The sequence below is a fragment of the Nelusetta ayraudi genome, unplaced genomic scaffold (assembly GCF_046127955.1).
Source record: "Nelusetta ayraudi isolate G7.1 ecotype Tasmania unplaced genomic scaffold, CSIRO-AGI_Nayr_v1 ptg000011l, whole genome shotgun sequence".
Classification (NCBI taxonomy): domain Eukaryota; kingdom Metazoa; phylum Chordata; class Actinopteri; order Tetraodontiformes; family Monacanthidae; genus Nelusetta; species Nelusetta ayraudi.
Window position 1 is genome coordinate 14859362 of NW_027466061.1, and position 26426 is coordinate 14885787.

Here is a 26426-nt window from a genome sequence, read left to right on the forward strand (position 1 = left end):
GAAATTTAAAACTGTCAAAATTATTCATGGACTTGTGTCCTGGGACTTTTTCATGCAGATGTCTTTCCAATGTGTAGCTGTTGAACTCTGAACGACTCTTTTTCAGAAACATCTTTAATGAGAGAACACTCGAATAAGAACTGACAAATTTTGTATTATTCACCCCGAGGGATCAGACACTAATGATTAATAACAGAAATTAATTTTTAAAAAACGCTAAAGGAAGAGATTTGAACAATTAAAATTGCTTTTAGCTTCAGAAATATGACCATACTGAAGACAAAAACGCACAACAGTAAGGAAAACATACAACGTACAACTGCTGAGATAAAGGTACAGAGTTTACATTGCATAGCCTCATTACAATCTGTAACAGGATAGAGATCAAAAATATGATTGAAAATAAAACATAACAACAAGTATTGATCATAATTACATCTAGCCACAAGCACTTTATTATTAGTCTTTGAAGCAGACGTGACACTGACTGGTCTTTCTGCGCTGTTGTTCACATGCCTTGAGGGTCCCAGAACTAGGGACGACAAACTGCTCCAACTGACCAACAGTTATCAGCCAAAAACTGTACAGGTTAGCAAAGTAGTGGCAGGAATTGCGCGCACCCTGGCACTCAATGATGGGGTGAGTCCTGAAATCCTTGAGGCAGCTACCAGTAGATGTCAGAGACTGTCCGCCGCCCTCGTCACCTGCTCCAGTGTGCTAACAGAAAACATTCCGTCAGTGAAAACTCATCATACAAATCCTAAAATGAAAAATTTATTTGATCTTTCTCACCGCGAGGAACGAGTATCCCGTCCACAGACTCCTCCAGCCCGGCGGGCATGCAGGGACAGAGGACTCTTGGCTGTGAAACGCCACTGCAGGTGAAATAGTCTCACATACCACACAGCGGCTGATGTGGGACGTGATCTCCTGGCCAAAGACCGGCATCATTGGTATTGGTGCGGTGGTGGAGAGCCAGTAGGATTTGTCATTACGACTAGAGTAGTGGCAGGCAGCTTTGTTGCAATAGGAGAAAGGCATGGTGGAGAAAACAGGGAGGCAGGAGCCAGCCTGGCCTGCAGTGAGAGAAAGGAGAGACATACAGGAAGGGAACATGTTTTGTTACTGCAGTTGTGAATTGTGTAATCTAATTCTAAGACGATAATGAGAGTAGAATATGAAGGAGACACTTACCTAGATCTTGAGTGTGAGCTTTTTCTTGTCCTTCCAAGTACACCACACTGTAGCCCACCCAGAGCTGAGCGCTGCCCTCAGGACACAGTGGTACCTCAACTGACTGACTGTGGATCACCAGAAGAAAACCTGATAATACGCGGCCTATAGGTCCCGGCAGACCTTGGTTACCAGGTGGACCTGGGATTCCTAAAATAAGATGACATGAATAAAATGTATGATATAAAGAGTCGAATAAACAGCATATAAAATGGCTTTGTTATTATATATGAACATTAAACTTATTCCCTTTTAATTTCTTAATCTTGCAATGAATTATTTATCATCATTACTGTATTCACCTTGTTCTCCGGGAAAGCCTGGCTGACCAACATCCCCATGGTTGCCAATCTGACCGTTAAAACCAGGAGGACCTGGAGGGCCAGCAGGACCCATAGACCCTGTAGGGCCCTTGTCTCCTGATTCACAAAAATACAAACTTATGAAGTAACGTGAAGAAATTTAAGGATAATTACCATTATTTAGACACTTTCCATAAGTGTCTGAACATATGCAAATCACTACACTTTTGCAATATGACAGTCTTGCCTTTACGTCCTCGATTCCCTGGAGGACCTGTATTGCCAGGGACTCCTGCAGGTCCAGGGTAACCATGTGACCCTCGTAGTCCAGGGTGAGGATGTACAATGGTACCTATAAGGGTTTCACCACGAGCACCTTTGACACCTGGAAAAAATAGACAAGTTACCAATATATAGAAATAACTTACAATAAGTTGTTGAATAATGGACATGCAATTCTTCAAGGAAATAAATGCAGATGTTCACAAAAAGGCACACAGGGAGCACTTCACCAAGGTCAAAATGCATTTAAGCATGCCCCTGTTTTATCTTACTCACCTGGGTTTCCAGGTGGACCAGTTTGCCCTTTGTGACCACGGGGCCCAGGAAAACCTGTCTGACCTCTAGGGCCTGTAGGACCGCTGGGACCATTAGATCCTCTTTCACCTAACAAAATGCAGCATCAACGTAAGTGTATGAAAATGCACATTAACACTTGGCATCATTAGAATGGCTCTTTTATACCTTTCGGTCCTTCATCTCCAGGACAGAGTGGATGCCCAGGAGGCCCTGGGAGGCCCTTTTGTCCTTTACGACCAGGAGAACCAGGGGGACCAAATGAGCCAGGCTCTCCTCTGGCAAAGAAATGGTTACCTGGAAGACCTGGTGTACCAGGAAGTCCTATATACCCAAAAATAGAATCAATATTAAAGACAGATGATTAAAGATAGATTAACAAGTACACAAAAGCACAACTTTTTATTTTTATTTATTTTTTGGCTAAGTAAGACTATGGGGCCCAAAATTAAATTAAACATACAAATTAGGTCAACATACTCACAAACATTAAAACACACAGACCTGGTACTCCTTGAGGTCCCTCATATCCAGTATTTCCAACGGGCCCTGGCAATGGTGTTAGGCACTCATAACCAGGTGCACCGGGTACACCTGGAATTCCATGACCGCCTAGAAAAAGGTTGAACACAAAAGGAAAAAAAAAACTTAAATTACCTTAAATGTATCCTAAAGATTTATGATTTAAATGGTAGTGAACAATTTTCTATGGCGAGAGAGCATTGCATTGTTAAAGTCAACTGGATATTATGAAGGGACAGCACTGTGATGTAAGCGACTCTGGACTAAACATGAGGATTCAATCTATAATAGTCTAGTACCTGGCTGCCCAGGTAGGCCCCTCTCTCCTTTTCGTCCAGGAAAATTTATTCCAGGTGGTCCTGGTTGGCCCCTGTCACCTTTCGCTCCGGAAAAGCCTGGAGGCCCCGGAGGTCCAGGAAGTGCTATCCCTTAAAATCAAAATAAATGCCAATGATAACAGAAAGAAAAACGCAATTTTAAACCAATGGGTCAACTGTAAATCATGTACAACTGTATGATTCTGAATAGTATGAGTGTGAATGACACCAGAGTTGTGCTCTAACTGTATATGTGCAAGCCACAAAGGAAACAATCAAGTTGTTAATCTTCCATACCCCCAGCTCCGTTGCTTCCTTTTGGACCTCTAAACCCATCTAGTCCGTTGAAACCTGGTGGTCCAGGCAGCCCTAGATAAAAATTACAATACATCTTTGTTCATTATTTCAGTCAATAAAATGTGTTTCCTGGCACCTCAATGATTGAGAAGACTAGTGACATCATTACATTAGTACCTCTAGGCCCGAAAGGACCAGGTGGGCCTGGTGGTCCAACACCTCCCTGATCACCTGGGATACCTGGAATACCTGGGTAGCCCGTTGGGCCTGGAGGTCCAGGAAAGCCTGTACAATCAGATACATAAAATAACTGAGACATGTAGAAATAGAAAGGTAAGGCTAAAAGGACTTGGTGTGTCACTGCAAGAATTAATAGATAAAGGTACAATTTCTAATTTGTCATCAACCCATTAGAATATTAAGGAGTTTCAATGTCTGAAATCTTACAGATAGATTCCCAGTGTATGAAAAACATTCCATCTGTTGTGTAAGGCAATTTGATCTTACCTTTATTGAGTCCTTAACAAATCAAATATTAATAAAAATAGGAGGGGGTTTATGTATTTAAATCAGTTTCAAAGTCACCTGGTGCTCCATGTCTTCCTTTTTCTCCAGTGATCCCTTTTTGTCCAAGCTTTCCTGTCCAACCAGGGGGCCCTGGATCCCCTGGAGCTCCTGGGTGTCCTATGGATCCTTAAGTGGTCAAGTCATTTTAAGAAATATATTTATTTAACAATTATATGACATTTTCTTTTGTCATTGTTTATTTGAACATTTTCTTAGCTCACCATTTGGTCCATTCTCTCCTGGAAACCCTTTTGGTCCAGGAGGGCCATGTTGTCCATAAAATGGTCCTGGTTCACCTGGGGACGGTTTTGAAAGGTTCACAATGTAAATGAATAAAACAACAAATACATTCCAATGGAAACTTCTTTTCTAATTGAACCCTTGATTCTAAACTCTGACTTTTGACTCACCTTTCATTCCTGGTAATCCTGGTAAGCCAGTGTTTCCAGGGTAACCATAAGGCCCTGTATTTCCCTGTATCAGACAGGTATATATGGAGAGAAGATTACTCAAGAATCGCATGTGGTATCATATTGCCATCAATACGACTTCTTAAAACAGATAAAGAAACTGTAGGTGAATATAGGTGAAAAATGCATCCTTAAACAAGTATGCAAGAAATTGATACTGAAACGCTAAGTAACTAAAACAACAACAGAAAGTACTACTAGAAAGACAATTTAAATTTGACAGAGTAATCCCTTAATGAGGCTTAATTAGATCTATTGCATACCTGATCCCCAGCATCTCCAGGGTATCCCCGTGGACCAGGAAAACCTTTAATTCCCTGGGGCCCAGGAGGTCCTGGTCTTCCAGTCCTGCATGGTGTACCAGGACTACCTTTAGCCCCAAGCGCACCATGGTATCCATCAGGTCCTGGATCCCCTTTTTCTCCCCTTGGGCCCTTTGAGCCTGTGCATGGACAGACAAAGTAAATATACAACATTATATCATACAAGCTAAACAGGAGAGAGGGGCTCTCCAAGGGCTAGGTAGTTTAGAGCGGCAAGGTGTATGGGTGGTGTTCCAGTTAAAGAACAGGAGGATGCAGATGTACCCTTTGTACAGGGTTTATTGACTGCGGTCTTTTGTCATTCACACACAGAAATAAACCAGGGACAACCAGGTGAAAAGAGTGAAAACTCCGCTAGCCTATGCGGCACTGAGGAGGAAAACCAGCGTCTGACGGGCTGCATCTCACACACGATGCGTTCGATAACGAAAGTGAAACTAAACTGCGGTGCATTCAGGAGCGCAGGAAACATGAAAACGTATCGATAAACACTACAACTGCACAGTAACTAGGCAGAAAACGAATTCACAATCATAAACAACATGGGCTTTCGAACACAGCCGGCCCCGACTGTCTGTACAGACAGTCGAATCCAAGGTAGAAAGTCCACTCAGGTTGGTGAACCTTCTGGAGCGTCCTCGAACTTAGGGAGTTGAACCAGCCGGGCTACTGGTCGAATGTATGTCCGATCCTTCACCTTGATGGCAGCAGTTCGGATACGACCATCAGCTCCAGGGTAAGTAGCTGTTACCCGTCCAACAGGCCATAAGGCTCGCGGGAGCTGGGGATCCACAATAAGCACCACCTGGTGTGGTTCGAGTTGTTTCCCATCTTTCTTCCACTTCTGTCTCTCCTGCAAGCTGGGCAGATAGTGACGGATAAATCCAGACCAGAAGTGGTCGGCAAGGACTTGGCTGTGCCGCCATCGACGATTCATCCATCGGTCACGAAGGCTCTGTGGCTGGATCGGGTCATCCCAACCAATTTGTTCTTTCCAAAGATCTTGAACTAGAATCTTGGCTTTGGTGGTACAATATAACGTAGTGGGTCATATTGACAGGCCGTTTCTCAATGTGGGCTCTGTTCTCTCCACTGGTCTATGTTTGTACTTCAAGGTGTCGTGGAGACAGTCCCATCGTAGTCCCAGAGTTGGTTCCTGAAGGTCCATACTAGACTGGGAAAGCCATAGCTCACTGCTCTCGCTTCTGACATCGGAAGGAAGATGTTCAATGACAGTCGGGACGTTGCTAGCCCACTGACGGATCTCAAAGCCCCCGGTGTGGAGTAGCTGCCGCAGACCATCGACGAGATCCTTTGCTTCCTCCTTAGAATGAGTGCTGTGGAGACAGTTATCCACAAAGAACGACTGCTCGACACAATCGATCAGATGGTTTGACTCACTTGTGTCCTGAATGTGCCGTTGCAAGGCGTAGATGGCGCAGCAAGGACTGCACGTAGTGCCAAATGGCAGGACTTGCCATTCATAAATCTTTGGCTCTTCTGTCCTCTTCATCTCCCGCCAAATGAAACGCAGGACTGGTTTATTGGCTGACAGCAGGCGTATTTGGTGGAACATACCTTTGATATCGCCACTAACTGCAACTGGGTACTGTCGGAAACGAAGAAGAACTCCTAAGAGCGACGGCCCCAGGGCAGGTCCAGGGAGGAGAAGGTCGTTGAGCGACTTCCCTTCGTACTGGAAGGAGCAGTTGAAAACGATCCTGTCCTTGTTGTTGTGTCGCACCATGTGGTGAGGTATAAACCAGGATTCTGGGGTTGATGATGCTACTTCAGGTGGTACCACTGCTACGTAGCCCAGCTTCTCCAGTTTCTCAATCTCCTGGCAATAGACCTTGGCTCGCTGTGGGTCTTTGGCGAGTCTCCTCTCAGTGCTACGAAGACTCTGTAACACTGCTTCCATAGGAGCTTGAAGGGTGGTGGAGTTTGCGCGGCGAAGCAGCGGTGTTGCATATCTATGAACCCCTTCCACATCGATCCTGACAGTGGACGTCTGGAGCAGGTTCAAGGCTTGCTGATCTTGCTTCGATCTGGTGACCTGCTTCTCACTCGTGTAAGACAGCGTATCAACTTGCCAGAGACGTTCGACATTCTTGAGGAGCTCAGAAGTAGGTGCCATGGTCGACGTGAATAGACACTGCTGTTGGGTCGCAGGAACTTGGTCGATACTGGTGGGACCTTGAAGTGACCAACCAAGTTTGGTGTGAACTGCGATGGGTCCTCCTGAAGAACCTAACCGCACAGGTTCGATAGGAGTCAGGAGATGAGGCATGTCGGATCCAATGAGCAGCATAGGTTGTGCATGGTCGACAGGAGGCAGAGGAAGGTGACGGAGGTGCTTATATCTCCGTTGGAGAGTTCCCACTGGAAACGAATGCTCTAAGAGTCCCAGGTTGTCAGCGGTGAAAGCCTGACGTATGTGATACTTCTCTTCAGGTTTGGGCACAGAAGACACGTAAAAGGCAACTGATGCACCATGGAGCTGTACTACGTCTTGGTGAACTGTTCGAAGAGTGAGTGTTTCAGGCTGCGTGGTGAGGTTCAGGCGTTGCACAGCATGTGGCAGGATGATACTTCGCTCTGAGCCATTGTCTAATACTGCATAGGTCTCCAGTACTCTGTCTTCGCTATGAAGTAAGACTTTTACAACCTTCAGCATCACTTTGGGGGATCGATTTGGTCTATCCAGGTAAACCTTTGCAGTCTGCGCGGTCACCATGAGCACGGTCTTTTGTGTCTGCTGGACTGCATCGTGCAGTACTGTTAGATGTTGCTCTTTACAGGTGTTGCACGGTCGTTTGAGTGTACAGACCTCAGGCTTGTGAGATCGTCCACACTTCCAACACCGCTGTCCATCCGTTATCCATCGCACAATCTGATTTGTGGTCAGTTTCTTAAACTCCGTGCAGGCGTTTAGGAAATGTTCTTTATTGTTGCAGTGGGGACAATATGGTTTGGGTTTGGAGGAGGACTTTGGTGTCGCATACCGTCCATTTGAGCTTTGTTCGCCACTGGCGGTGAGAAGGAATGCTGTCGACTTCTCCTTTGGCCTGTTGAAGGGACGTTGATCCTTCCTCAGTGGCTTGGGTGCTTCATAGTTGTAGAGCGAAGCTGCTCGACCTGCTATCCGCTTAGCTTGAGACTTCATCTGCAACCAAGAACTCAGGTCAGGTAGTGTGTAGGTTTGGTCTGTACCTGTCTGAAGAATACCTTGGTTCAGGCAGTATTCCGCAAACCCATCACGATAACTTGGTGGCATCTTGCTCAGCAGTCGATCCACATGAGATCCACATCTCAGTTCGTAGCCGTTCTGTCCCTCCAGAGTCTTAAGCATGCCTACCAGCGACTGAATGGATAAGGCGAATGCATCAAAGGCTTCAGAATCTCCAAACTTTAGGGCTGGAGTGTTTGAAATGGCACCTAGTTCACTTTGAACGAGCTGACGAGGCTGACCATACTTGTCGTGTAAAGCCTGCATGGCTGTTGTATATGGCCTTGGATCGTGCATATAAGCTTTGGCTAATTGGAGCGCACTCTGAAGCTTCAGGTGTCCAAGGAGCACTTGATATTTGTACTGCTCGTTTAGGTGCAGATGGCTGTTCAGCAGGTTGTCGAGGGCCATCTTCAGTAAAGCAAAGTCACTTTCCTTGCCGCTCTCGAAGAAAGGAATCATAGGCTTCGGAATGCCGTAGGACGTGGCGATGAATGGAGATACATCAGCTGCTGGTGGTTGTTGTTGACTGGGTGGAGACAAGGCTGAAGTGGAGCACATTGTTGCCTGTTCAGGGTAATTGAGGGTTAACCTGGATGGGTGAGACTGTGCTGGTTGAGCTGAATATGGAGTGGAGGCTAAGTTGTAGTTCCCAGATGCAAGGGTAGAAGACCAGGGTACGGAAGGAAGAGCAGACTGTCGCAGTGGAGGGAGAGATGGGTACTGCACAGGATGCGGACCTGGTGAGAATGAAAGCGGCACTGCGTGGAGTGCCGGAGGGCCTGTCACCATAACTGGAGGAGCAGCTGCAAACACCGGAGGTTGTGACAGGGCTGCTGGAGGCACTGGAGGCATGGTTGTACGGAGCATTGGAGGCGGAACCAGACTCGCTGTAGGATGGGCTGAAGACACAGGAGGAGAAGCCGGACGCAGCGTCGGAGGAGGAGCCGGACGCAGCGTCGGAGGAGGAAACGGACGCAGTGTCGGAGGCGGAGCTCGACGTAGCGTTGGAGGCGGAGCTAAACCTACTGGAAGCGCAGACGGAGCTGGGGCTAGAGGCTGAGCCACTGTCGCTGGAGGAGGAGTCACGTTAACTGGAGGAGGAGTTAAATTCACTGGAGGAGGAGTTGTGGTAACTGGAGACAGAGCCTCGGGGAGCACAGTTGCCAGAGGCAGAGCTAAGGTCTCTGATGGCGGGACCACCAGGGTCTTTCCCTTCCCATGATCTGATAAACATGGTGAGGATCCGTCACCATCAGGGTTCCGCGTTTTGTCCTTGATGAGAGAAGTAACCATCTTGGCTATCTCGAGCTCTTTTGCTCTCTTATTCAGTTGTCGTTGCTTCTCGAGTTGTCTGGTTAGTGACTCTTGTGCTTTAAGGGCTTCCTCTTGTAGTCGTTGAGCTTCTCTCGCTTGAGTTTGGAGTCGCTGACACTCATAGTCAATTCGTTGATCCTCTTCTATGTGCTGCTGGAGTTCCACAAGCTCCATTTCCTTCGCTCGTTCTTCAAGTTGAGCGTTCTCTAGTTCTGAGAGAAGATTGAACGGGAATCTAGCAATGGATGCACAAGATGATCTTGTGGACCTGGAGTTGGAGCTCCTTCGAGATGAGCGTGTTGTTTGGCTACGTGAACTCTGGGTAAAAGGAGCTGGCTGTGTGGTGTGGGTTTGTCCCTCTGAAGGAAGATTTGCAACCGTCATTCGTCATTCACACACAGAAATAAACCAGGGACAACCAGGTGAGCGTTATGAAAGAGTGAAAACTCCGCTAGCCTATGCGGCACCGAGGAGGAAAACCAGCGTCTGACGGGCTGCATCTCACACACGATGCGTTCGATAACGAAAGTGAAACTAAACTGCAGTGCATTCAGGAGCGCAGGAAACATGAAAACTTATCAATAAACACTACAACTGCACAGTAACTATGCAGGAAACGAATTCACAATCATAAACAACATGGGCTGTCGAACACAAGCAATAATTACGTTTTTGTGTGCTTGTTTTACTTTGTTTTTTTAAATGGCTTGGTTTTTAAAAAGAAAAAAAATCACCTGGCGCTCCATCATGTCCTGGTGTCCCAGGTCTTCCAGGTGGTCCTGTTGGACCTTTTGTGAAATTTGAAATCTCTGTATGTCCTGGAAGTCCTGGTGGGCCACGTAACCCTGTAATGGAGCTCAGATTTATTTTTGCTTGCGTCACTGGTTTAGTTTTTAACTTGATTCAATATGGAAATATAATCAGGTACCAGACAACTTCATTTATTTTAAAAGAATATCAGTGTAAGTGCAACAAAACAAAAATTGCCCTGTTTGAAAAGACAAAAATAGGGAAGGCTGCTGGCCCAGATGCATAAATCAGATGCGAACTGCAACATTGAGTTGGCCAGCTTGGGGAAATCTTTTTAACCCTTTTTCAAATAGGTGCAGACAGTGGTCAGATACCTACTGTATGAGGAAAAATAGTAACTCACATCCCCAAATTAAAAAAAAAAAAAAAAAAACGAAAACAGGCCCATAGCTCTTACCTCCTTAATGATGAAAAGCTTTGGAAAAAAAAAGGATGGATGATATTATTTCATTAACTTTAGACAAACTGGATCCACCACAGTTTGCCTAACAGTAGGGGAAGAGTGTGGAAGATGCAAATCTTTTCATTTAGGACAAGCATCCCAAACAACCTAAATCCCAACAACCAGTGCACTGTTTTCATTGTCATCAATAATTACAGCCTGTGTGGAAATAAATAGGCAAGTAAAATGCCATCTGATGTGACTCCACGGTGTGGTTACACACAATTACAAAATAAATGAAAACAAATTGTTAGATAATTTTACAGTGACCTACCTTTATTACCAGAGTATCCTGTATCTCCTACAGGACCTGGGCGTCCTTCGAAACCTATTTCCCCCGGTCTCCCAGGGGGTCCTGAAGGTCCAGAACGGCCTGGTAAACCTTCGCTTCCTGCTCTGCCAGGATACCCATAATCACCTGTAAAAATCAAATTCAAATATTGGTAATGATTGGGTAAGATTAATGATGTAAAAAACAGATTACACATGATTTATTGAGACAGATCATCAGTTTACCTTTTTGTCCAGGATGACCATGCAGCCCAGAATCTCCCGGAGGACCAGGGGGTCCTGGTGGCCCACCTGGGCCTTGCACACCAGGAGAGCCAGGGAAACCACGTGGACCGTTTTGTCCATGACCAGGTAGACCTATGTCTCCCTTAACTCCTTTCCGTCCATGGTAGCCTATGCAATATCATACAATATAATAACAGACTGCAAATCTGTAGCCGACTGACTTAGTCACAGCAATACAAACAAAAATAAATTCTGAAATAAGTTCTAAAAATATTTTCATCAGGATATTTATTTCCAATAACAACCACCTGTAGGACATTTCACACAAAAAAAATGCTCCATGCACACCTGGAACTCCTGTCGTCCCTGGGGTTCCTGGAGGTCCTGGGGGTCCCTGAAGTTCACAGTGTATACAGGGTGGCCCTGGAGGACCAGGATCTCCAGGGTCACCAGTATCTCCTGGGTTACCTTTATAACCTGGTGGTCCATGTGTTCCCAGGACTCCTGTATCATTAAGTACATTATTGGAAAATCAGTTTCTAATGGATAAAATGACATCTTTGATTGATTTGTGATTTCTTGGCTTACAAACCCATACAAATTGGGCAAAAAAATATGTGTCACACACAAAGGTAAAAGCAGCAAAAAATCCTATTAGGTGCAAATAAATATGTATTTGTAAAAATATGTATTTTTAATTTAAGTACCCATCTTTCTTGTGTTTGCCACATAGTTAAGGCAGCCTCATGTTAAATAAAAAAAATAATAATAATTATCCCATAGTAATTATTAATAATTACTAGTCGACTAATCGTTTCAATAATCAGTGACTGGTCAACTATTAAAATAGTCGTTAGTTGCAGCCCTACTGACTACAAACGGAGCCCCCGCAATGTGCAGTCATAAGAGAGGATTAGTGGGAAGGATCTGGGAGAAAATTGAACAGAAAAACGCAGGTGAGTTGTTTGACTGTTGAAGAATGTTTTCACCTGAAATTATTGATAGAGCTATAAGAAATGTGACTTGCCCTATCACACAGAAGTACGATGGCTAAGCCGGGGAAAGGTGCTGAAAAGATGTTTGGAGCTGCGCAAGGAGATCTGCGAGTTCATACAAAGCAGATGGAAAGACACTAAAGAACTCTGCGTTGAATAGTTTCTGCATGAGCTGGCGTTTCTGTGTGACTCCACAAGCCACTTTATTGCGATGAACCTGCAGCTGCAGGGATGGGGACTTGTGTTCACTGACATGTATGCTACAGTCAGGGCTTTCAAAAACCTGGGCCTGTGGAAGGCACAATATCTCCTGTACTATTAGCTGATGGATCCGTTCTTCTTAAGGACCGTCATGAGATCCTCGGCCGCTGAGCAAATCACTTTGAGACTCTCCTCAACCATGCAAACCCTGTTGATGTAAACATTCTGGATCAACTCCCTGACCTGCGACCGATTGCCCACCTCGACCCTCCACCACAGCACTCTGAGACATGCCAAGCCATTAAAAGCCTGAAGAACAACAAAAGTGCTGGACCCGATGGGATACCTGCAGAGGTCTACCTCTTCACACGGCGCCTCCACCACCTGATCCTACCACCTGATATAACTCTTACTAGAAAGAGTCGTATCCATTCAACTACACAGCCATCTTCACTCAAACAGTCTGTCCGAAAAATTCCAATCTGGTTTCCATCCCTCCCACAGCACGGAGTCAACTCTCATCAGAGTCACCAATGACCTCCTGATGACCACTGACTCTGGCTCCACCTCCCTCCTCATCCTCCTCCATCGCCTCAAACATGACATTGGCATCACAGCCACAGCCCCGCACTGGTTCGAATCATACCTCACCGAAAGGACTGAGTTTGTGGCCCTGGGGAACGCTAAGTCCTTACACCACACTGTTACTTGTGGGGTCCCCCAGGGTTCTGTTCTTGGTCCAACCCTTTTCACCATCTACATGATTCTCCTCGGTCAACTGCACCATCTGCACCCGCCCAGGACTCGGCTCAAGACCGTGGCCGACAGGGCCTTCAAGGCCGCTGCTCCCTGTCTGTGGAACGCCCTCTCTGACCACCTCAGGGCCCCACAGACGGTGGATGCTTTTAAAAAAGGACTCAAAACTTTCCTTTTTTGCAAAGGTTTCCCTGGCTGATTTTATCTGATTGCATCTTTTGAATGTTAAATTGATGTGTTCATTTTTATAATCCTGAAAAACAACAGGATTATAAAAATGAATTTAAAGAAACGTTTGGAATCGCACCACAGGCAAGCTTACAGACCAACAGTAAATTTGGCATTGTAAGAATGAAAGCAAGCTAGCAGGCAAGCGTGACACAGATAGAAGAGGACAGTATAGTCACAACAGATGGTAATAAAAAGAAACTGTTTCCTGTTACAGAGTTAACGGTTAAACATGAGAGCTCAAGAAAGACTTTATTTTATTTTTTCTAAAAACAAGTATGATATGTTAATATTATGTTTATGTTAAATTAGGTCAAATAAAGACTGGTGTTTTTCATAATAGATCAATGAGATTCATTACATCTATCGTTATAGATTTCGCTGTTTCTTTTTTCAAGAAAGGGTTATTTTTTTTTTCCCTAAATGGAATAGCGACATCTGGTGGTTGTCATGTTTTATGAAAACAGTTATTTCATGAAATAGTATTGTAAGTAATAGTAAGTTACATTTAAAATGTCAATAATAACAATATAAAAATAACACATTACTGTAAGTAGCTAGTAAGTTAAATAAGTTACTTTGAAAAATAAAGTAATCAGTAAAGTAAGTCAGAATTAATTTTTTTAGAGGAGTAACCAGGAATTAGGTTACTTTTTCAAGGTAACTGTTGTAACACTGCCACAGAAGAACTTTAAGCTGCAATGTTAACATGTGTAACTGATTCAATGTTTGCAAAACTGAATTTATGTTTTTGTTGTTTCATTTTTCAAATTCTGCCACTGTAAATACAGACCTCGAAAAAGGCAAGAGCTTAAATATTTAGGCATATTTAGTAAATTCACAGCTCACTTTCAAAACACACTACATTACAAAGTTGCAAATACAGTATTTTCTACTTAAATTGACAATTGCAACCTACCAGGGGACCCTGGACTTCCATGGGGTCCGCGAGCCCCTTTCTGGCCCACAGGTCCAGGCTGACCAGGTCGGCCTGGGTCACCTGGCTGGACAGACAAAGCATCTCCTGGGGCTCCCTTTCTGCCTGGCAGTCCTGGTAACCCAGGAGAGCCTTCGGGACCTTCCAGAGTAATTCCCACCAAACCTGGGTCACCTGGATCCCCTTGCAAACCTGGAGGACCTTTGAAAATGTACAAAGCATATCAAAATCCCAGTTACCAGACAAAGCCAAACCAAACCAAATGAACAATTTCCTACTTATGCAGTGTAATAAGAAAATATATTGACTTCCCATGACCCTGAGTGCAGGAGAAGCAGTGATAGAAAATGCATGAATGAAAAATGGCAGATAACTTTATTTTGACAGCATCTCAGTTTCAATACCTCTCTCTCCAGTCCTTCCAATTCCACCACCATCTCCTCGCATTCCTTTAAGGCCTGGGGGTCCTTGAAATCCTTCAGAACCATCTATACCTGGCACACCAGGACTCCCTGTAGGAAGACAAAGTGAAAAAAAAGAATTGCAACATAATCACTGCCAGTGCAAGTTTCTTTTTTTTGTTTGTTTTTTTACAGGGCTATGTAAGGCAGAAGTCACATGACAAACCAGAGTCAACCAACATTGCTTCAAAAAGAGTTACAATAAAACCATAACATTTGTGAACTTTTCTGCCAAATAGAGACATTGCGAAAGTACAGATGTGTCATTTTTACAGTGACGGGAATAGCCGATAAATGAAAAAAATATTTCAGAGACATACCTGGTGATCCTGGCTCACCCTTTTGACCCAGTAATCCTTGGTCACAGCATATCGCATCATCCCCTGATAAAAAAAAATAAGATCCCACAAGACCTGGTTTAATGTCAGTAGCAGTATAAAAGAGCTAGGAATTTCTGGAATAAATTCTGTCTCTGACCTCGTGGACCGGGTCGCCCAGGTACCCCTGGATGTCCAGGAAGTCCCGGGTCTCCTTTCGGACCATATAGGCCCTTAGGACCTGGAATGCCAGGACCTGGGAGACCTCCACGTCCTCGATACCCTTTGGGACCACTACCACCAGGATGACCTTTAGGGCCACGTACTACTTGAAATACATAACCCTGTAAAAATGTTGGACGTTCCATCAGTCCAGTACCAAAATAACATTGTGATGTAAGACATATTTGCATCCTCTGTGAGGTCAAGCAGGCAGATACAACAATGAAAATACACCAAAGAAAAATCAGTTGTCAAATTTAAAAAAAACTTACCGGTGGTCCAGGCTCTCCAACAGGTCCACCGGGCCCTTCCCATCCTGGTGTACCTTGAGCTCCAGGTGGACCATGGCTTCCAGTGACTCCTTGGTCACCCTTGTGACCTTTCAACAACAAAACATAACAACAAAACATCTTTAAATTTGCTAGCTCAAGAGATGGATCAAATTTATTTAAATTTGGCGGGGTTGTTTTTTGCGGTTCTAATAGAAACAAAGAAGTGAAAGGTGTTTTATTTCAAATCTTTATAACACAAATACCGTATATGTTTTGCAAGCAAGTGAAACATCAATTTCGATAAGATCTCACCTTTAACACCTGTCGAAAAAGTGTCCCCTTTCTGTCCTTTCTGGCCTTTTAAGCCAGGACTACCTTGGAAGCCCTGAAAATCATATTCAAATTATGTCTCCGTGGCTTTATAATGAGTAGGTTGTGACGTATTCCACATATTAAACGAAAGCGATTTGCCCGTACTTGTGTTCCCCTTGGACCTTGGTCTCCTTTCACTCCTGATTTGCCCTTGGAGCCCAGAGCTCCAGTTAATCCCGGAGGTCCAGGATAACCACGAGGGCCAAAGGGACCAGCAACTCCACTACCAGGACCACAGAGACACCTGCCTTCAGAACCTTGAGAAACCACAGAAGAGTAAAACTTTGAGATAAACGCATGTGTTGTGCGAGCAAAACCATTAGCTCCAACAAATTGTACATACATTCTAGGTTCTAAAAGTCCATCGCAAAAACCTTTACATCAGAGAAAGTTCATGCAAGCAGTTTTAGTTTCACCTTTTTGTCCTTTGCACCCTGGTTTTCCTTGAGGTCCTACAGGTCCGAGATCACCAGGTTCCCCATGGTCTCCAGGCACACAGTAATAACCTATGGTTCAGCCGGGCACAAAAAATTACCAATGCAGGTCAACAACATCTACAAGAGAAGAGTAGTTCAAAATGTGATCTTGGCATCGTCATTCTTCAGGACTGAAAAGGAACTCACCTCCATATCCTGATACACACACACGCGCACACACACACACACACACACACACACACACACACACACACACACACACACAATGGGTAAATCTCCAAGTATAATATGCAGAGGTTTTCAGTTAATTAATGTCCTTTAAAACTTGCAATTGTCAAAGGAAATCTTTTTGGTTATAATATGTGTATAACTAGATGACATGCTGAGGCGGAAGTGCTGACACACCTGGGGGACCTCTTACACCTTTAGGCCCAGGTAGTCCCTTCGTTCCCTTCCGTCCAGGAAAAGAGGGAATGCCTATGTGGTTATTTCTTGCTGGCTCTCCTTTGTAGCCCTTTGGACCACGTGACCCCTTTGGACCAAGCCGACTCGGTGTCTCTGGTGACGTTTTAAAGACAAGGTGAATTTGCAAACCGCCAATCACAAACTTTAAATGACTTAGGAAAAAAAGAGACAATGTCCTGAACACAATGGGTGATATGTATGTACAATAGACATAGAACTCATACCATGTGTTGGTAAACCTGGTCGGCCAGGAGGTCCATCCCTGCCCCTGAACCCAGGGTCACCTGATGGTCCTGTTGTCCCAGGATATCCTCGGTTACCTTTTTCACCTTTCGCACACGCGCGCGCGCACACACGCACACGCACACGCACACGCACACACAGACACAAATCAGAGAAATAGAAAAATATTTATCAATTTTAAAGGCTCAAACCTTTACAACAGATCAATGGAGGTTAAAATTGACAGATGGAATGGATGTTTGAAGGTGCATCATGAAAGTATGTTGTCAGCCTTTTAAAGAAAATAATGTGTTTCACCTGCAAACTCCCTGAAAATGTAATATTTTAGGAGTTACAAATGTATTTGAAAAACAAAAACATTTATTTAAAATATATACATCGTTGAGATTGCCTGCCGTAATAAAACAATTAAAAACTAAATAAAAATGTATACACTTATAGTAACATAAAATGTATTTGTGCAACAAGTGAACTAATTATGCACATCAAGAGAGGAAAGGAACATTTACCAATATGTTCTTACCTCTGAAATCATGTCCTTTCTGAGATTGTTCAGGACCAGGTCGACCAGGATCTCCGGGGTAACCCTGTCGGAAGAAAGGAGGGGGAGAGAGAAATTAACTTGATAAAGCGTAAAGTTCCACAGTGCTAAAGACCACTTTTTTGTTTTGTTTTTAAATTACAGCTCTTCTAAGTTAAACATCATCTTTGCAGTGTATCCACCCTGCAAAGATGATATTTAACAGACCCTGACAAACTTCTGTGTGCAGCGGACATAATTTTTTTTATTTGTGAATGACTCTCCTCATTAAGTCTTCTTACCTGTAGTCCAGTTCTTCCAATTAAACCTGGAAGCCCTCTATCTCCACGGCCACCCTGTAAGCACATGAATAGATTTAGATCCAACTTCAGACCCAGTGACATAGCCAATCGAGGGATCATTTCGAGGCTGTACCTCACGTCCAGACTGTCCATCTCGACCCGGAAAACCCGGAAGACCCTGAAAATGGAACGGCATTACGAATGTTTTTAAGCACGGAACCATGTGTTTGTCTTACATGCATGATGGTCACCCACCCGCGCTCCTGGAAAACCAGGGATTCCCCGTTCTCCTTTTTCAACAGGACTGAAGTCGTCTCCACCCTGGTGGCAGGGGAGACAACCACATACATTTAACAAGATTAGACACACGCACGCAGATGTATGTGCACACACTTACACACACTTACACACACTTACACACACACACACACACACACACACACACACTTAGTGAACAGACCAGGTGTTCCAAGCAGAACTCACAGCAGGGCCTTTTGGCCCGCATGGTCCCATTAGGCCTTGGTCTCCCTATAAAACATGGAGAGAAACATAGAAAAGGATTGCACAGCACTGTTACACGGTATATGTATACAGTGAAATGGCTTTTGTCATTACTTTTTCGCCTGGGGTTGGAGAGTCTGTGAGAGAATGAGGAGGGAATCTTATGACTTCCTCTGGTCCTGGTAGCCCTGGAGGACCTTGGTCTCCCTGAAAATTGAAAGTGAACATAGTGAGGGCCCATTCCAGGATCATACAATAGTCATGAATGCAAAATCTTGATGCATCACTTTCAAGAGGCAAAAATCTGCTTTTTACCTCATCACCCTCGTCACCCGCCAACGATCCTCCAGGTTCACCCTACAAAATAAATGAAAATGACGGTAAGTCCAGAATGTCTGTACATACAAGACAGGACGTTCTTGTGGTGAATCTTAATAAATTAGGGTGACTCACTGGTGGTCCTCTCACACCTTTGGAACCACCCACACCCTAAAAAAGTACAAACAAGTATTTTATACTATCACATAATTTAAGCATAGATAAAGAGAACAACAGGTTTATTACTGCTGAATACAGTCTATACGTGTTAATATAAGATCTTAATTATAGCTTCTAGTCATTTACCTCAAGTCCAGGAGGGCCACGCAGGCCAGGTTTGCCTTTTGGCCCTGTGTGTCCCCTTCTGCCCTACAGTTTTTTGTTTGTTTGTTTGTTTTTCAACAGACAAATACAATATTAAATAGAAATAAGTAAAGTTTAAAACATGTGGGTCCATCTTTACTTGTGAGCAGAATGTAAACAAAAAGTACAAACAAATATCACATACAGGTACACCAGGATCTGCATCTCTGCCAGCATCCCCCTAAAAAACAAAAAGAAGGAAAGGAAGTGAACATAAAAGTAAATTAAAAAAAAAAGTTCCAGTAATGAGTCAGTAACTGTGGTTTTGCAGTTGTTACAAATTTAGTCCATACTTTTCTAACTGGCATCAAGAGAACTTACTGGGAATCCAGGGGTCAACGAGCCATACAAAGGTTCTCCTTTCATACCTTTAGGTCCAGGTAACCCCTGAGAGGAAGACACAGTGCTTAAAATCACTTTTAAGTACTAGCTCATGGAATTAATGGTGAGAGGTTTGGCAATCAACAAAATAGTGCTGGCTGATAGATGGCCCATAATCTATCTATTCTGGATGAGCAGCCTCCGGCCGCTAAAGATCCCGGAACGATTTTAAAGGGAACAACTTCATTGGCCCATGCAGCAGATATTTTTAAGAAGGCTTCAATATAAATTGCTTCATTTTAGCTTCCTGCTAAAATGAATGCTCACCCACACAGCCTTGTGCTCTCTCTCAGCAGTGACGCCGGTGGTGAATGCTGGCATCATTAATACACTTTATGCTTGTAGGAAGAGGTTAAAGCTCACCAGCTGCCCATGCAAGCCATCAAAGCCAGGTTTGCCAGGAGATCCCAGTTGACCAGCAGTACCATTACAGCCATCCACTCCTGGTACTCCAGGTTCACCACCTGCGCCAGGGTGGCCCTGAAAGATATTGTGCAGGTTTAATAATAATAATTATTGTTCAGTTTTTCATTTGCCGCTTTCACCCTCTAGTGCATTTCTATTTGGCCTAAAATATTTTCCGCAAAATGCAGTGATTTAATTACTATATGATTGACTGTGGAAAGACCACTAGAGGGCAGTATACCCAACATATTTTTTTTAAATAACTGCAAATGATTTGTGTGATATAAGCACTTATTATTCCATAGTTGCATTCTATATAATAGAAATGCTTATGAATAAATGTTCACCACAAAATAAAATATTTAAATCAGCTCTATGTAACTTTTTGACCAAAACAATGTATGATTCCAAACTCAGTAAAGCGGTAGTTAAACACGACGCTGAAGTTGGCACCACATTCACCGCGGTGATTTCTTAGGTTAGTTAGTTCTACACAACACAATCAGTTGAGACATTTCACGGGAAATCATATTTGGCCCTCTAAAACCGCCTCTAAATAAACGTGTGTCGTTGCCATAAAATGGTTCGTCCGGCGTGTCGGGTCACGCTTGAAAGTTACACAGTGCAGTTACAGCCGGCACAACCCCGCTCTTGCTGCCGAGGCGGCACCATTGATCCTATTCATCGTTTCTCTAACGACGCTGAAGTTGGCACCACATTCGCCGCGGTGATTCTTAGGTTTCGAGTCCACCTTAAAAAGAAATTCCGCTATTTGACCACTAGATGGCTGTGCTTATTCCAACACTGTTCAACATATAACATTCAGCGAATCATTGGATCTGGATTATTTCAAAATCTATACAGTAAATTTGACAAGTGAGGTATCATTGGAAAGCCTACGAGCTCTCCTATCACAATCAGTTGAGACTTTTCACGGGAAATCATTTTTGCCCCTTTGGAGCGAATTCAAAGTTGGCAACTTTGTCATTGACATTGCGATATTTTTCATTTTTCAAGTGGATTATTTAAAAATTTGTACTGTAAAATTTGACAAGTGAGGTATTATTGGACAGCCAGGGATGTCTACTATCACAATCAACATTTCACGTGAAATAATATTTGGCCCTTTGGGGCAACTTCAAAGTTGGCAACTTTGTCATTCACATTACTGTATTTCTCATATCTGTTCATGATTATTTCAAAAATTATACAGTAAAAATTTACAAATTTTGTCAAATTCTTTTCTAGGCTCTTTGCAGTGTGGTGCAGGGAGTGGGTTGTGTTGTCCATGTTTGATTTCAGCTTGGCCAACATCCTTCTGTCCACCACCTCCTGGATGTAGTCTAATGGACAGTCCAGGACAGAGCTCGTGGCCAAAGATGATCCTCTCCATGGACTTCATGAGGTGGGAGGTCAGGGCCACAGGTATGTTGTGGTTCAATTCACTAGGGTGGGATACCTTGGGAACTGGCACCACACAAGAGGTCTTCCACAGGACCGGCACTGTGTCCAGGCAGAGGCTCAGGTTGAACATGTACTGGACAACCTCACTGAGTTGGTCCGCACACTTCCTGAGGAGCTTGGAGGTGGCATCCGTGCCTGTGGCTTTCCCCGCCTTTGTAATGTGAATGAAAAAGTAGCCAACTTTGAAGTCGCCCCAAAGGGCGAAATATGATTTCCCGTGAAATGTCTCAACTGATTGTGATAGTAGAGCTCTCAGGCTTTCCAATGACACCTCGTTTGTCAACTTTTACTGTATAGATTTTGAAATAATCCACCTGAAAAATGAGAAATACAGTAATGTCAATGACAAAGTTGCCTACTTTGAAGTAGCCCCAAAGGGCCAAATATGATTTCCCGTGAAATGTCCAAACTGATTGCGATAGGAGAGCTCTCAGGCTTTCCTATGACACCTCATTTGTCAAATTTTACTGTATAAATTTTGAAATAATCCACCTGAAAAATGAGAAATACAGTAATGTGAATGATAAAGTTGCCAACTTTGAAGTCCCCCCAAAGGGCCAAATATTATTTCCCGTGAAATGTCTCAACTGATTGTGATAGTAGACATCCCTGGCTTTCCAATGAAACCTCACTTGTCAAATTTACTGTATAGATTTTGAAATAATCCAGATCCAATGATTCGCTGAATGTTATATGTTGAACAGTGTTGGAATAAGCACAGTCATCTAGTGGTCAAATAGCGGAATTTCTTTTTAAGGTGGAATCGAAACCTAAGAATCACCGCGGCGAATGTGGTGCCAACTTCAGCGTCATTAGAGAAACGATGAATAGGATCAATGGTGCCGCCTCGGCAGCAAGAGCGGGGTTGTGCCGGCTGTAACTGCACTGTGTAACTTTCAAGCGCGACCCGACACGCCGGACGAACCATTTTACGGCAACGACACACGTTTATTTAGAGGCGGTTTTACACACTACTATTACAAATACAAACGATTGTAAAATGACGGAATGGAACCCAATAAGTAACCTCGATGAAAGACGAAGTAATAAAAGTGTTGAACGTAGCAAACTTGTAGCAAGCTGAAGTTACCTAGAGCTGCTTTAATAGCATTTGTTGACGTTTAAAAGTTATCTTGTGCTAATTTAGCAAAGCACTCACTGATGAGCCGTCATTGCCAGGGAATCCAGGAACACCGGTCTTGCCCTGAAAGACAAAAGTTACGGACTCTGCTTATGACAGATTATTGTATATTTACTTTCACCCTATCCAATGCATTTTGACACATAACCAATGAGCAATTATTCAATCGAGAAAATAAAAATCTCCATCTTTAGAAAAGATACGCTGAGTCAGCAGGTGTGGACACTCACACGCTCCCCTCTGGGTCCTGCTGGGCCTTGTGTTCCTTCTGCTCCTCTTCGGCCTTTCTCCCCAGATGGACCCTCATGTCCTCTTGGTCCCATTGGCCCCCGGGTGCTTTGCTGTCCTGGCTTCCCCGGTGCACCCTACGCATCATTTAAAAAATACATAAATGAATAAATCTGCTTGTGAGACTTCAAGGCAAACACAGTCGAACCTTTTGCATTCACATTCATCTCATGATTAGGGTTGCCACCCGTCCCGTTTTTCCCGGAATTGTTCTCTTTTTTTCACCACCTGTCCCGGGAAAAATAAAATCTCTCCCGGGACACAATTTGTCCCGTTTTTTAGGGAAAATGACAAAACCTCATTTGATTTCCGTCTGTGGTCTACTCCCGTAAAATACGATTGAAAAAAAAAAAAAAAAAACTGTCCTGTAATGAACTGATACGGGACGCACCTCACTTTGTCCCATGTTTCGGGGACGCCTCCGTCAGTTCATGACATAACAAAAAGTTTTACCCGGGCTCCTTTGGCAGGAAGGCAGCGACACACAGAGCAGTCTCTTCCTTGGCATGGACCCTCGACCTCCCCCTGCAGCAACAGAGACACTCCACAGGTCACAAGGGCAGGGGAACTGGTCACTGCTGCATCCAAGACACATACGACTGAAAATTGAGATTTAAAACAAACTTGTGCTTTCTTTTCAGACACTTTGCAAAGCAGAAGGTTCACACGACTAAATTATTTTTCTTAATGCTCTCTAAATATTTGGATGAGTACATGAAACTAAAAAAAATGTGTTGTGTCGCATGCACGTCACTTTCTCTTTTGGCCCAAATATTTAGAACTGCTAGTTCTAAATATTTGGGCCAAAAGAGAATGTAGGGAGTGTAGGCCTGTCGCGATAATCGATGATTCAATTAATCGCTCGGCAAATAAAAACCAGGTGGGTAATTTTGCCGGCCTCGATAAATTGACATGTGCGTTTGTTTTTCTCCTCTCTCGCTAACAAACACGCTGGATGAGAGAAAAGGTCTCACTCTGTGCATTTGTCTCAACACCTGTTCGCGTTGGCTCTATAGCGGAATGAATGGAGTGAGTGAACTCTCCTGTCAATCATTAAGTCTCTTTGTCACGGGATGGGCGAGGCGGGAGCTGGCGCAGACACACACACACACACACACACACGGACACGGACACAGTGCTGAACGTGAGTGAAGTGAAGGAAAAGCGAGCAAACGCTATGAATGATGAACAGTGCCAGTATGGGAACATTTCGGCTTCAAACGAAACGAACGAGGTGAGCCCATGAACACGGACGAGCCGATGTGTCGCATTTGTTCGAAAGTAGTGGTGAAGGGGAATACGACGAACATGCACGCGCACCTCAAGCACATCATCCCCTCCAGTTTTCCCAACTGTGAAAAAAAAAACCGCCCGAGATTCCGCAGAGCCATCGTCCCGACAGGCAACGCTGACTGAAGCGTTTGGTAAGCAAAGCAAATATATATTAAAAAATTAAAATAGAAAAAGAAAAAAAAAAAAAAAACAGCGCAAAATGGTCCCTCTTTCTTTTTATTTTTTTTATTGTTTTTAGTTGTTATCGTGGTTTTTAAGTGCTATTTTTGATAAAAACAGAGTGTGAGTCCATTTTGTTTTTATTGTTTTTTGTTGTCTTTTATGTTTACTATGTTCGTTCATCTTATTTGCAACCTCTTAATCTTGAGAAATGAAAGTTTATTCCTTTTGACATGGTGTACTTGCATTATTATGTCATATAATGTCATTATATATGTTTTTTTTTTAAATGGTGTCAATAATATTGTTTATCGGCAATAATTTGTAGCACAATTATTGTCCAGCAAAATTTGTTATCGTGACAGGCCTAGCAGAGTGTGAAACAGATGACACCTGGCTAAAGTTTTGACAGGCTTCAGGACTGGAGAGCAAACCGGTGGGATTTCTGTTTACTTGCCCACCAAAATGAAATGATTGTTTTTAGGCATTTTTCTGAGTTTGTGTCCTTCCATTGCCCTCACACATGACAAAATCCCTACAGGGGTTTTTCACATGCTTGTGAATGAGAAGTCAAAAAGCATCTGAATATTTCTTCCTGGTGCAACCAAGAAATGTCTTCTGCTCAGAAGCAAAAAAAAACAAAAAAATTCCAATCATCAAAAGAAGTCTACTTTGAAAATAGTCTCCATCTGTGGCACAGAGTTTTCCATTCTGCTAAATAGGGAAATAAAGGATGTAGCAACGTTCTATGCAACCTGTTCAGTGATCTTTATTTGCTTTGCGATAAAATACTGAATGCTGCATGTATGTGTAACTTTACAGATTTGCTGTTCTTGTCAACAATGAAGTGAAAATGTCAGGATGCCCATGGAGAACAAAACAAGGGAAAGTAGGAGGTAACTTCTGGAATGAAGCTTTGTAAGGATGTGACATATATTGGGAGGATTCTGCATTCTGTTAGAATACTGATGTTTTGATTGTTTTTTTTCCAGAGCACCTCTTCAAGTATTTCCACAATTTTTCTATCACAAACTGTAACATAGCCAGAACCGACTAAAAAAAAAACCTCAAATCTGATAACTGATTTTGTGTCTGTCCTACTGCAAACTTGACATTTTTACCCTTTAAATTCTCCAAAGCCCATGCGGTCATTAGGCCGGCTGTCTGGGCTGTAATTAATCTTCCCCTTGCCTCCGACTGTGTCACCAAACAGCTCACATCCGGCCACTTGGGTGGGAAAAAACAAATAAAAAAATTGAAAATTAAAAAAAAAAAAAAAAAAAGAACTGCCTGCAGCCATCGACCCTAAATAACTTCAAACCCTTCTTCAGGTTACCCCTGACTTTAAAGACACCTGAAAATGCTGTGGCAGAGCAGCTACAGGTTGTCAAGTGTTCAATCTCAGTTCCAACACAACCACAGCATTAAAACTGCCAATGACAATCATGTGCAAAATGACAGATGATGCATTTCTTTACCATTGAATGAATTAATATTTCAGAGTTATTTTGGAGTATCTGGTAAAATATATTTCTAACGTTACTGTGGGTATGTAAACTGGACATATGAGGTGGGGAAGTCTTACTGAATGGAGTTGCGGCACCAGTATGACCAGCACAATGATCCACCTGTGAACAGAACAAGGCAAGGTCAGCTGCTACAGTTATCGTCAAGGCATCAAGTAAGTGTGAGTGTTAAATACAGGCATTAAGTGAACCTACTCAGTTGAAAAAAGCTAAGCATGAATCAACATGCCAATGGCTTAAAGTCTCTGCTCTTCACTGAAGAAAACCGCTAAGAATTTCGAATCACGTTTCCTCAATCAGTGTGACAGTGAGGACGTCTCAGCACTGTTGTCATTTATCAAACTGTACAGGCTGGAATGCAAGTATGTGGCAGATGTGGATGTATACATGCAAAAAGTTTGTTTTGCATTCCGGTAAACACATTGAAGAGGATTGAATACCAAGACTGTTTGTAAGAGAAAAAAAAAGTCTATTCACTGTTTGCAATGATCCTAAACATTTTTCAGGCAGCTGCGTTTTACTTTTTCTCTGGCAAAATGAAAAAAAAATCTTCTCTAGGATTGTCCTGCCTGTTTTTTTCAGCATTATTTGAGATGATCCTTGTGTGTAGCAGTAGCAGTTGTTGTTGTCTTTGTTGTTGTTGTTGTTGCTGCTGCTGCTGCTGCTGCTGTTGTCTCAACATTAAATTAGTATTTGATTTGCAGCTGAACTCACCTGAATGCGCGTAAAGACACAGAAGTTAGTGAAGATCCCATCGCTTATCTCGTCATCTGGCAACAGGTGAGTATCTCCTCAGTGCTGCCCCCCGCCGTGGGCGAAAAGAAATTTGAACTTAACTGACAATTTCACAGCCAGCTCCAGTTTCATTCAAGCAGTTATACACAGTAACACATCAAATATTATTATGAAAGAATTAACAGAATGAGACACATCTGACT

General features: G+C 43.4%; 1 protein-coding gene and 1 long non-coding RNA gene across 2 annotated transcripts; both read right to left on the reverse strand.

Moving 5' to 3' along the window:
- Positions 1-98: 98 nt before the first annotated feature.
- Positions 99-26299, reverse strand: LOC142884296 (uncharacterized). The gene is made up of 43 exons (XM_076019808.1): positions 26203-26299; positions 25548-25590; positions 22964-23035; positions 22453-22587; positions 22241-22285; positions 19576-19692; positions 19153-19218; positions 18977-19012; positions 18775-18837; positions 18604-18639; positions 18466-18507; positions 18265-18357; positions 18133-18177; positions 16809-16917; positions 16499-16677; positions 16306-16414; positions 16099-16188; positions 15788-15939; positions 15623-15695; positions 15311-15417; positions 14977-15160; positions 14820-14882; positions 14443-14550; positions 14021-14239; positions 11270-11425; positions 10922-11089; positions 10680-10823; positions 9888-9998; positions 4548-4726; positions 4225-4288; positions 4036-4110; positions 3833-3940; positions 3425-3532; positions 3248-3319; positions 2933-3061; positions 2616-2723; positions 2280-2435; positions 2094-2201; positions 1783-1920; positions 1536-1652; positions 1195-1383; positions 793-1076; positions 99-717 (listed from the first exon to the last, which is right to left on the reverse strand). The coding sequence occupies exons 1-43, from the start codon at positions 26241-26243 to the stop codon at positions 460-462; spliced, it is 4899 nt and encodes a 1632-aa protein (XP_075875923.1). The 5' UTR covers positions 26244-26299; the 3' UTR covers positions 99-459.
- On the reverse strand, positions 17365-17967 carry LOC142885148 (uncharacterized). The gene is made up of 4 exons (XR_012926260.1): positions 17905-17967; positions 17783-17827; positions 17650-17703; positions 17365-17414 (listed from the first exon to the last, which is right to left on the reverse strand). It is a non-coding gene; the product is annotated as an uncharacterized LOC142885148 (long non-coding RNA).
- Positions 26300-26426: the final 127 nt, after the last annotated feature.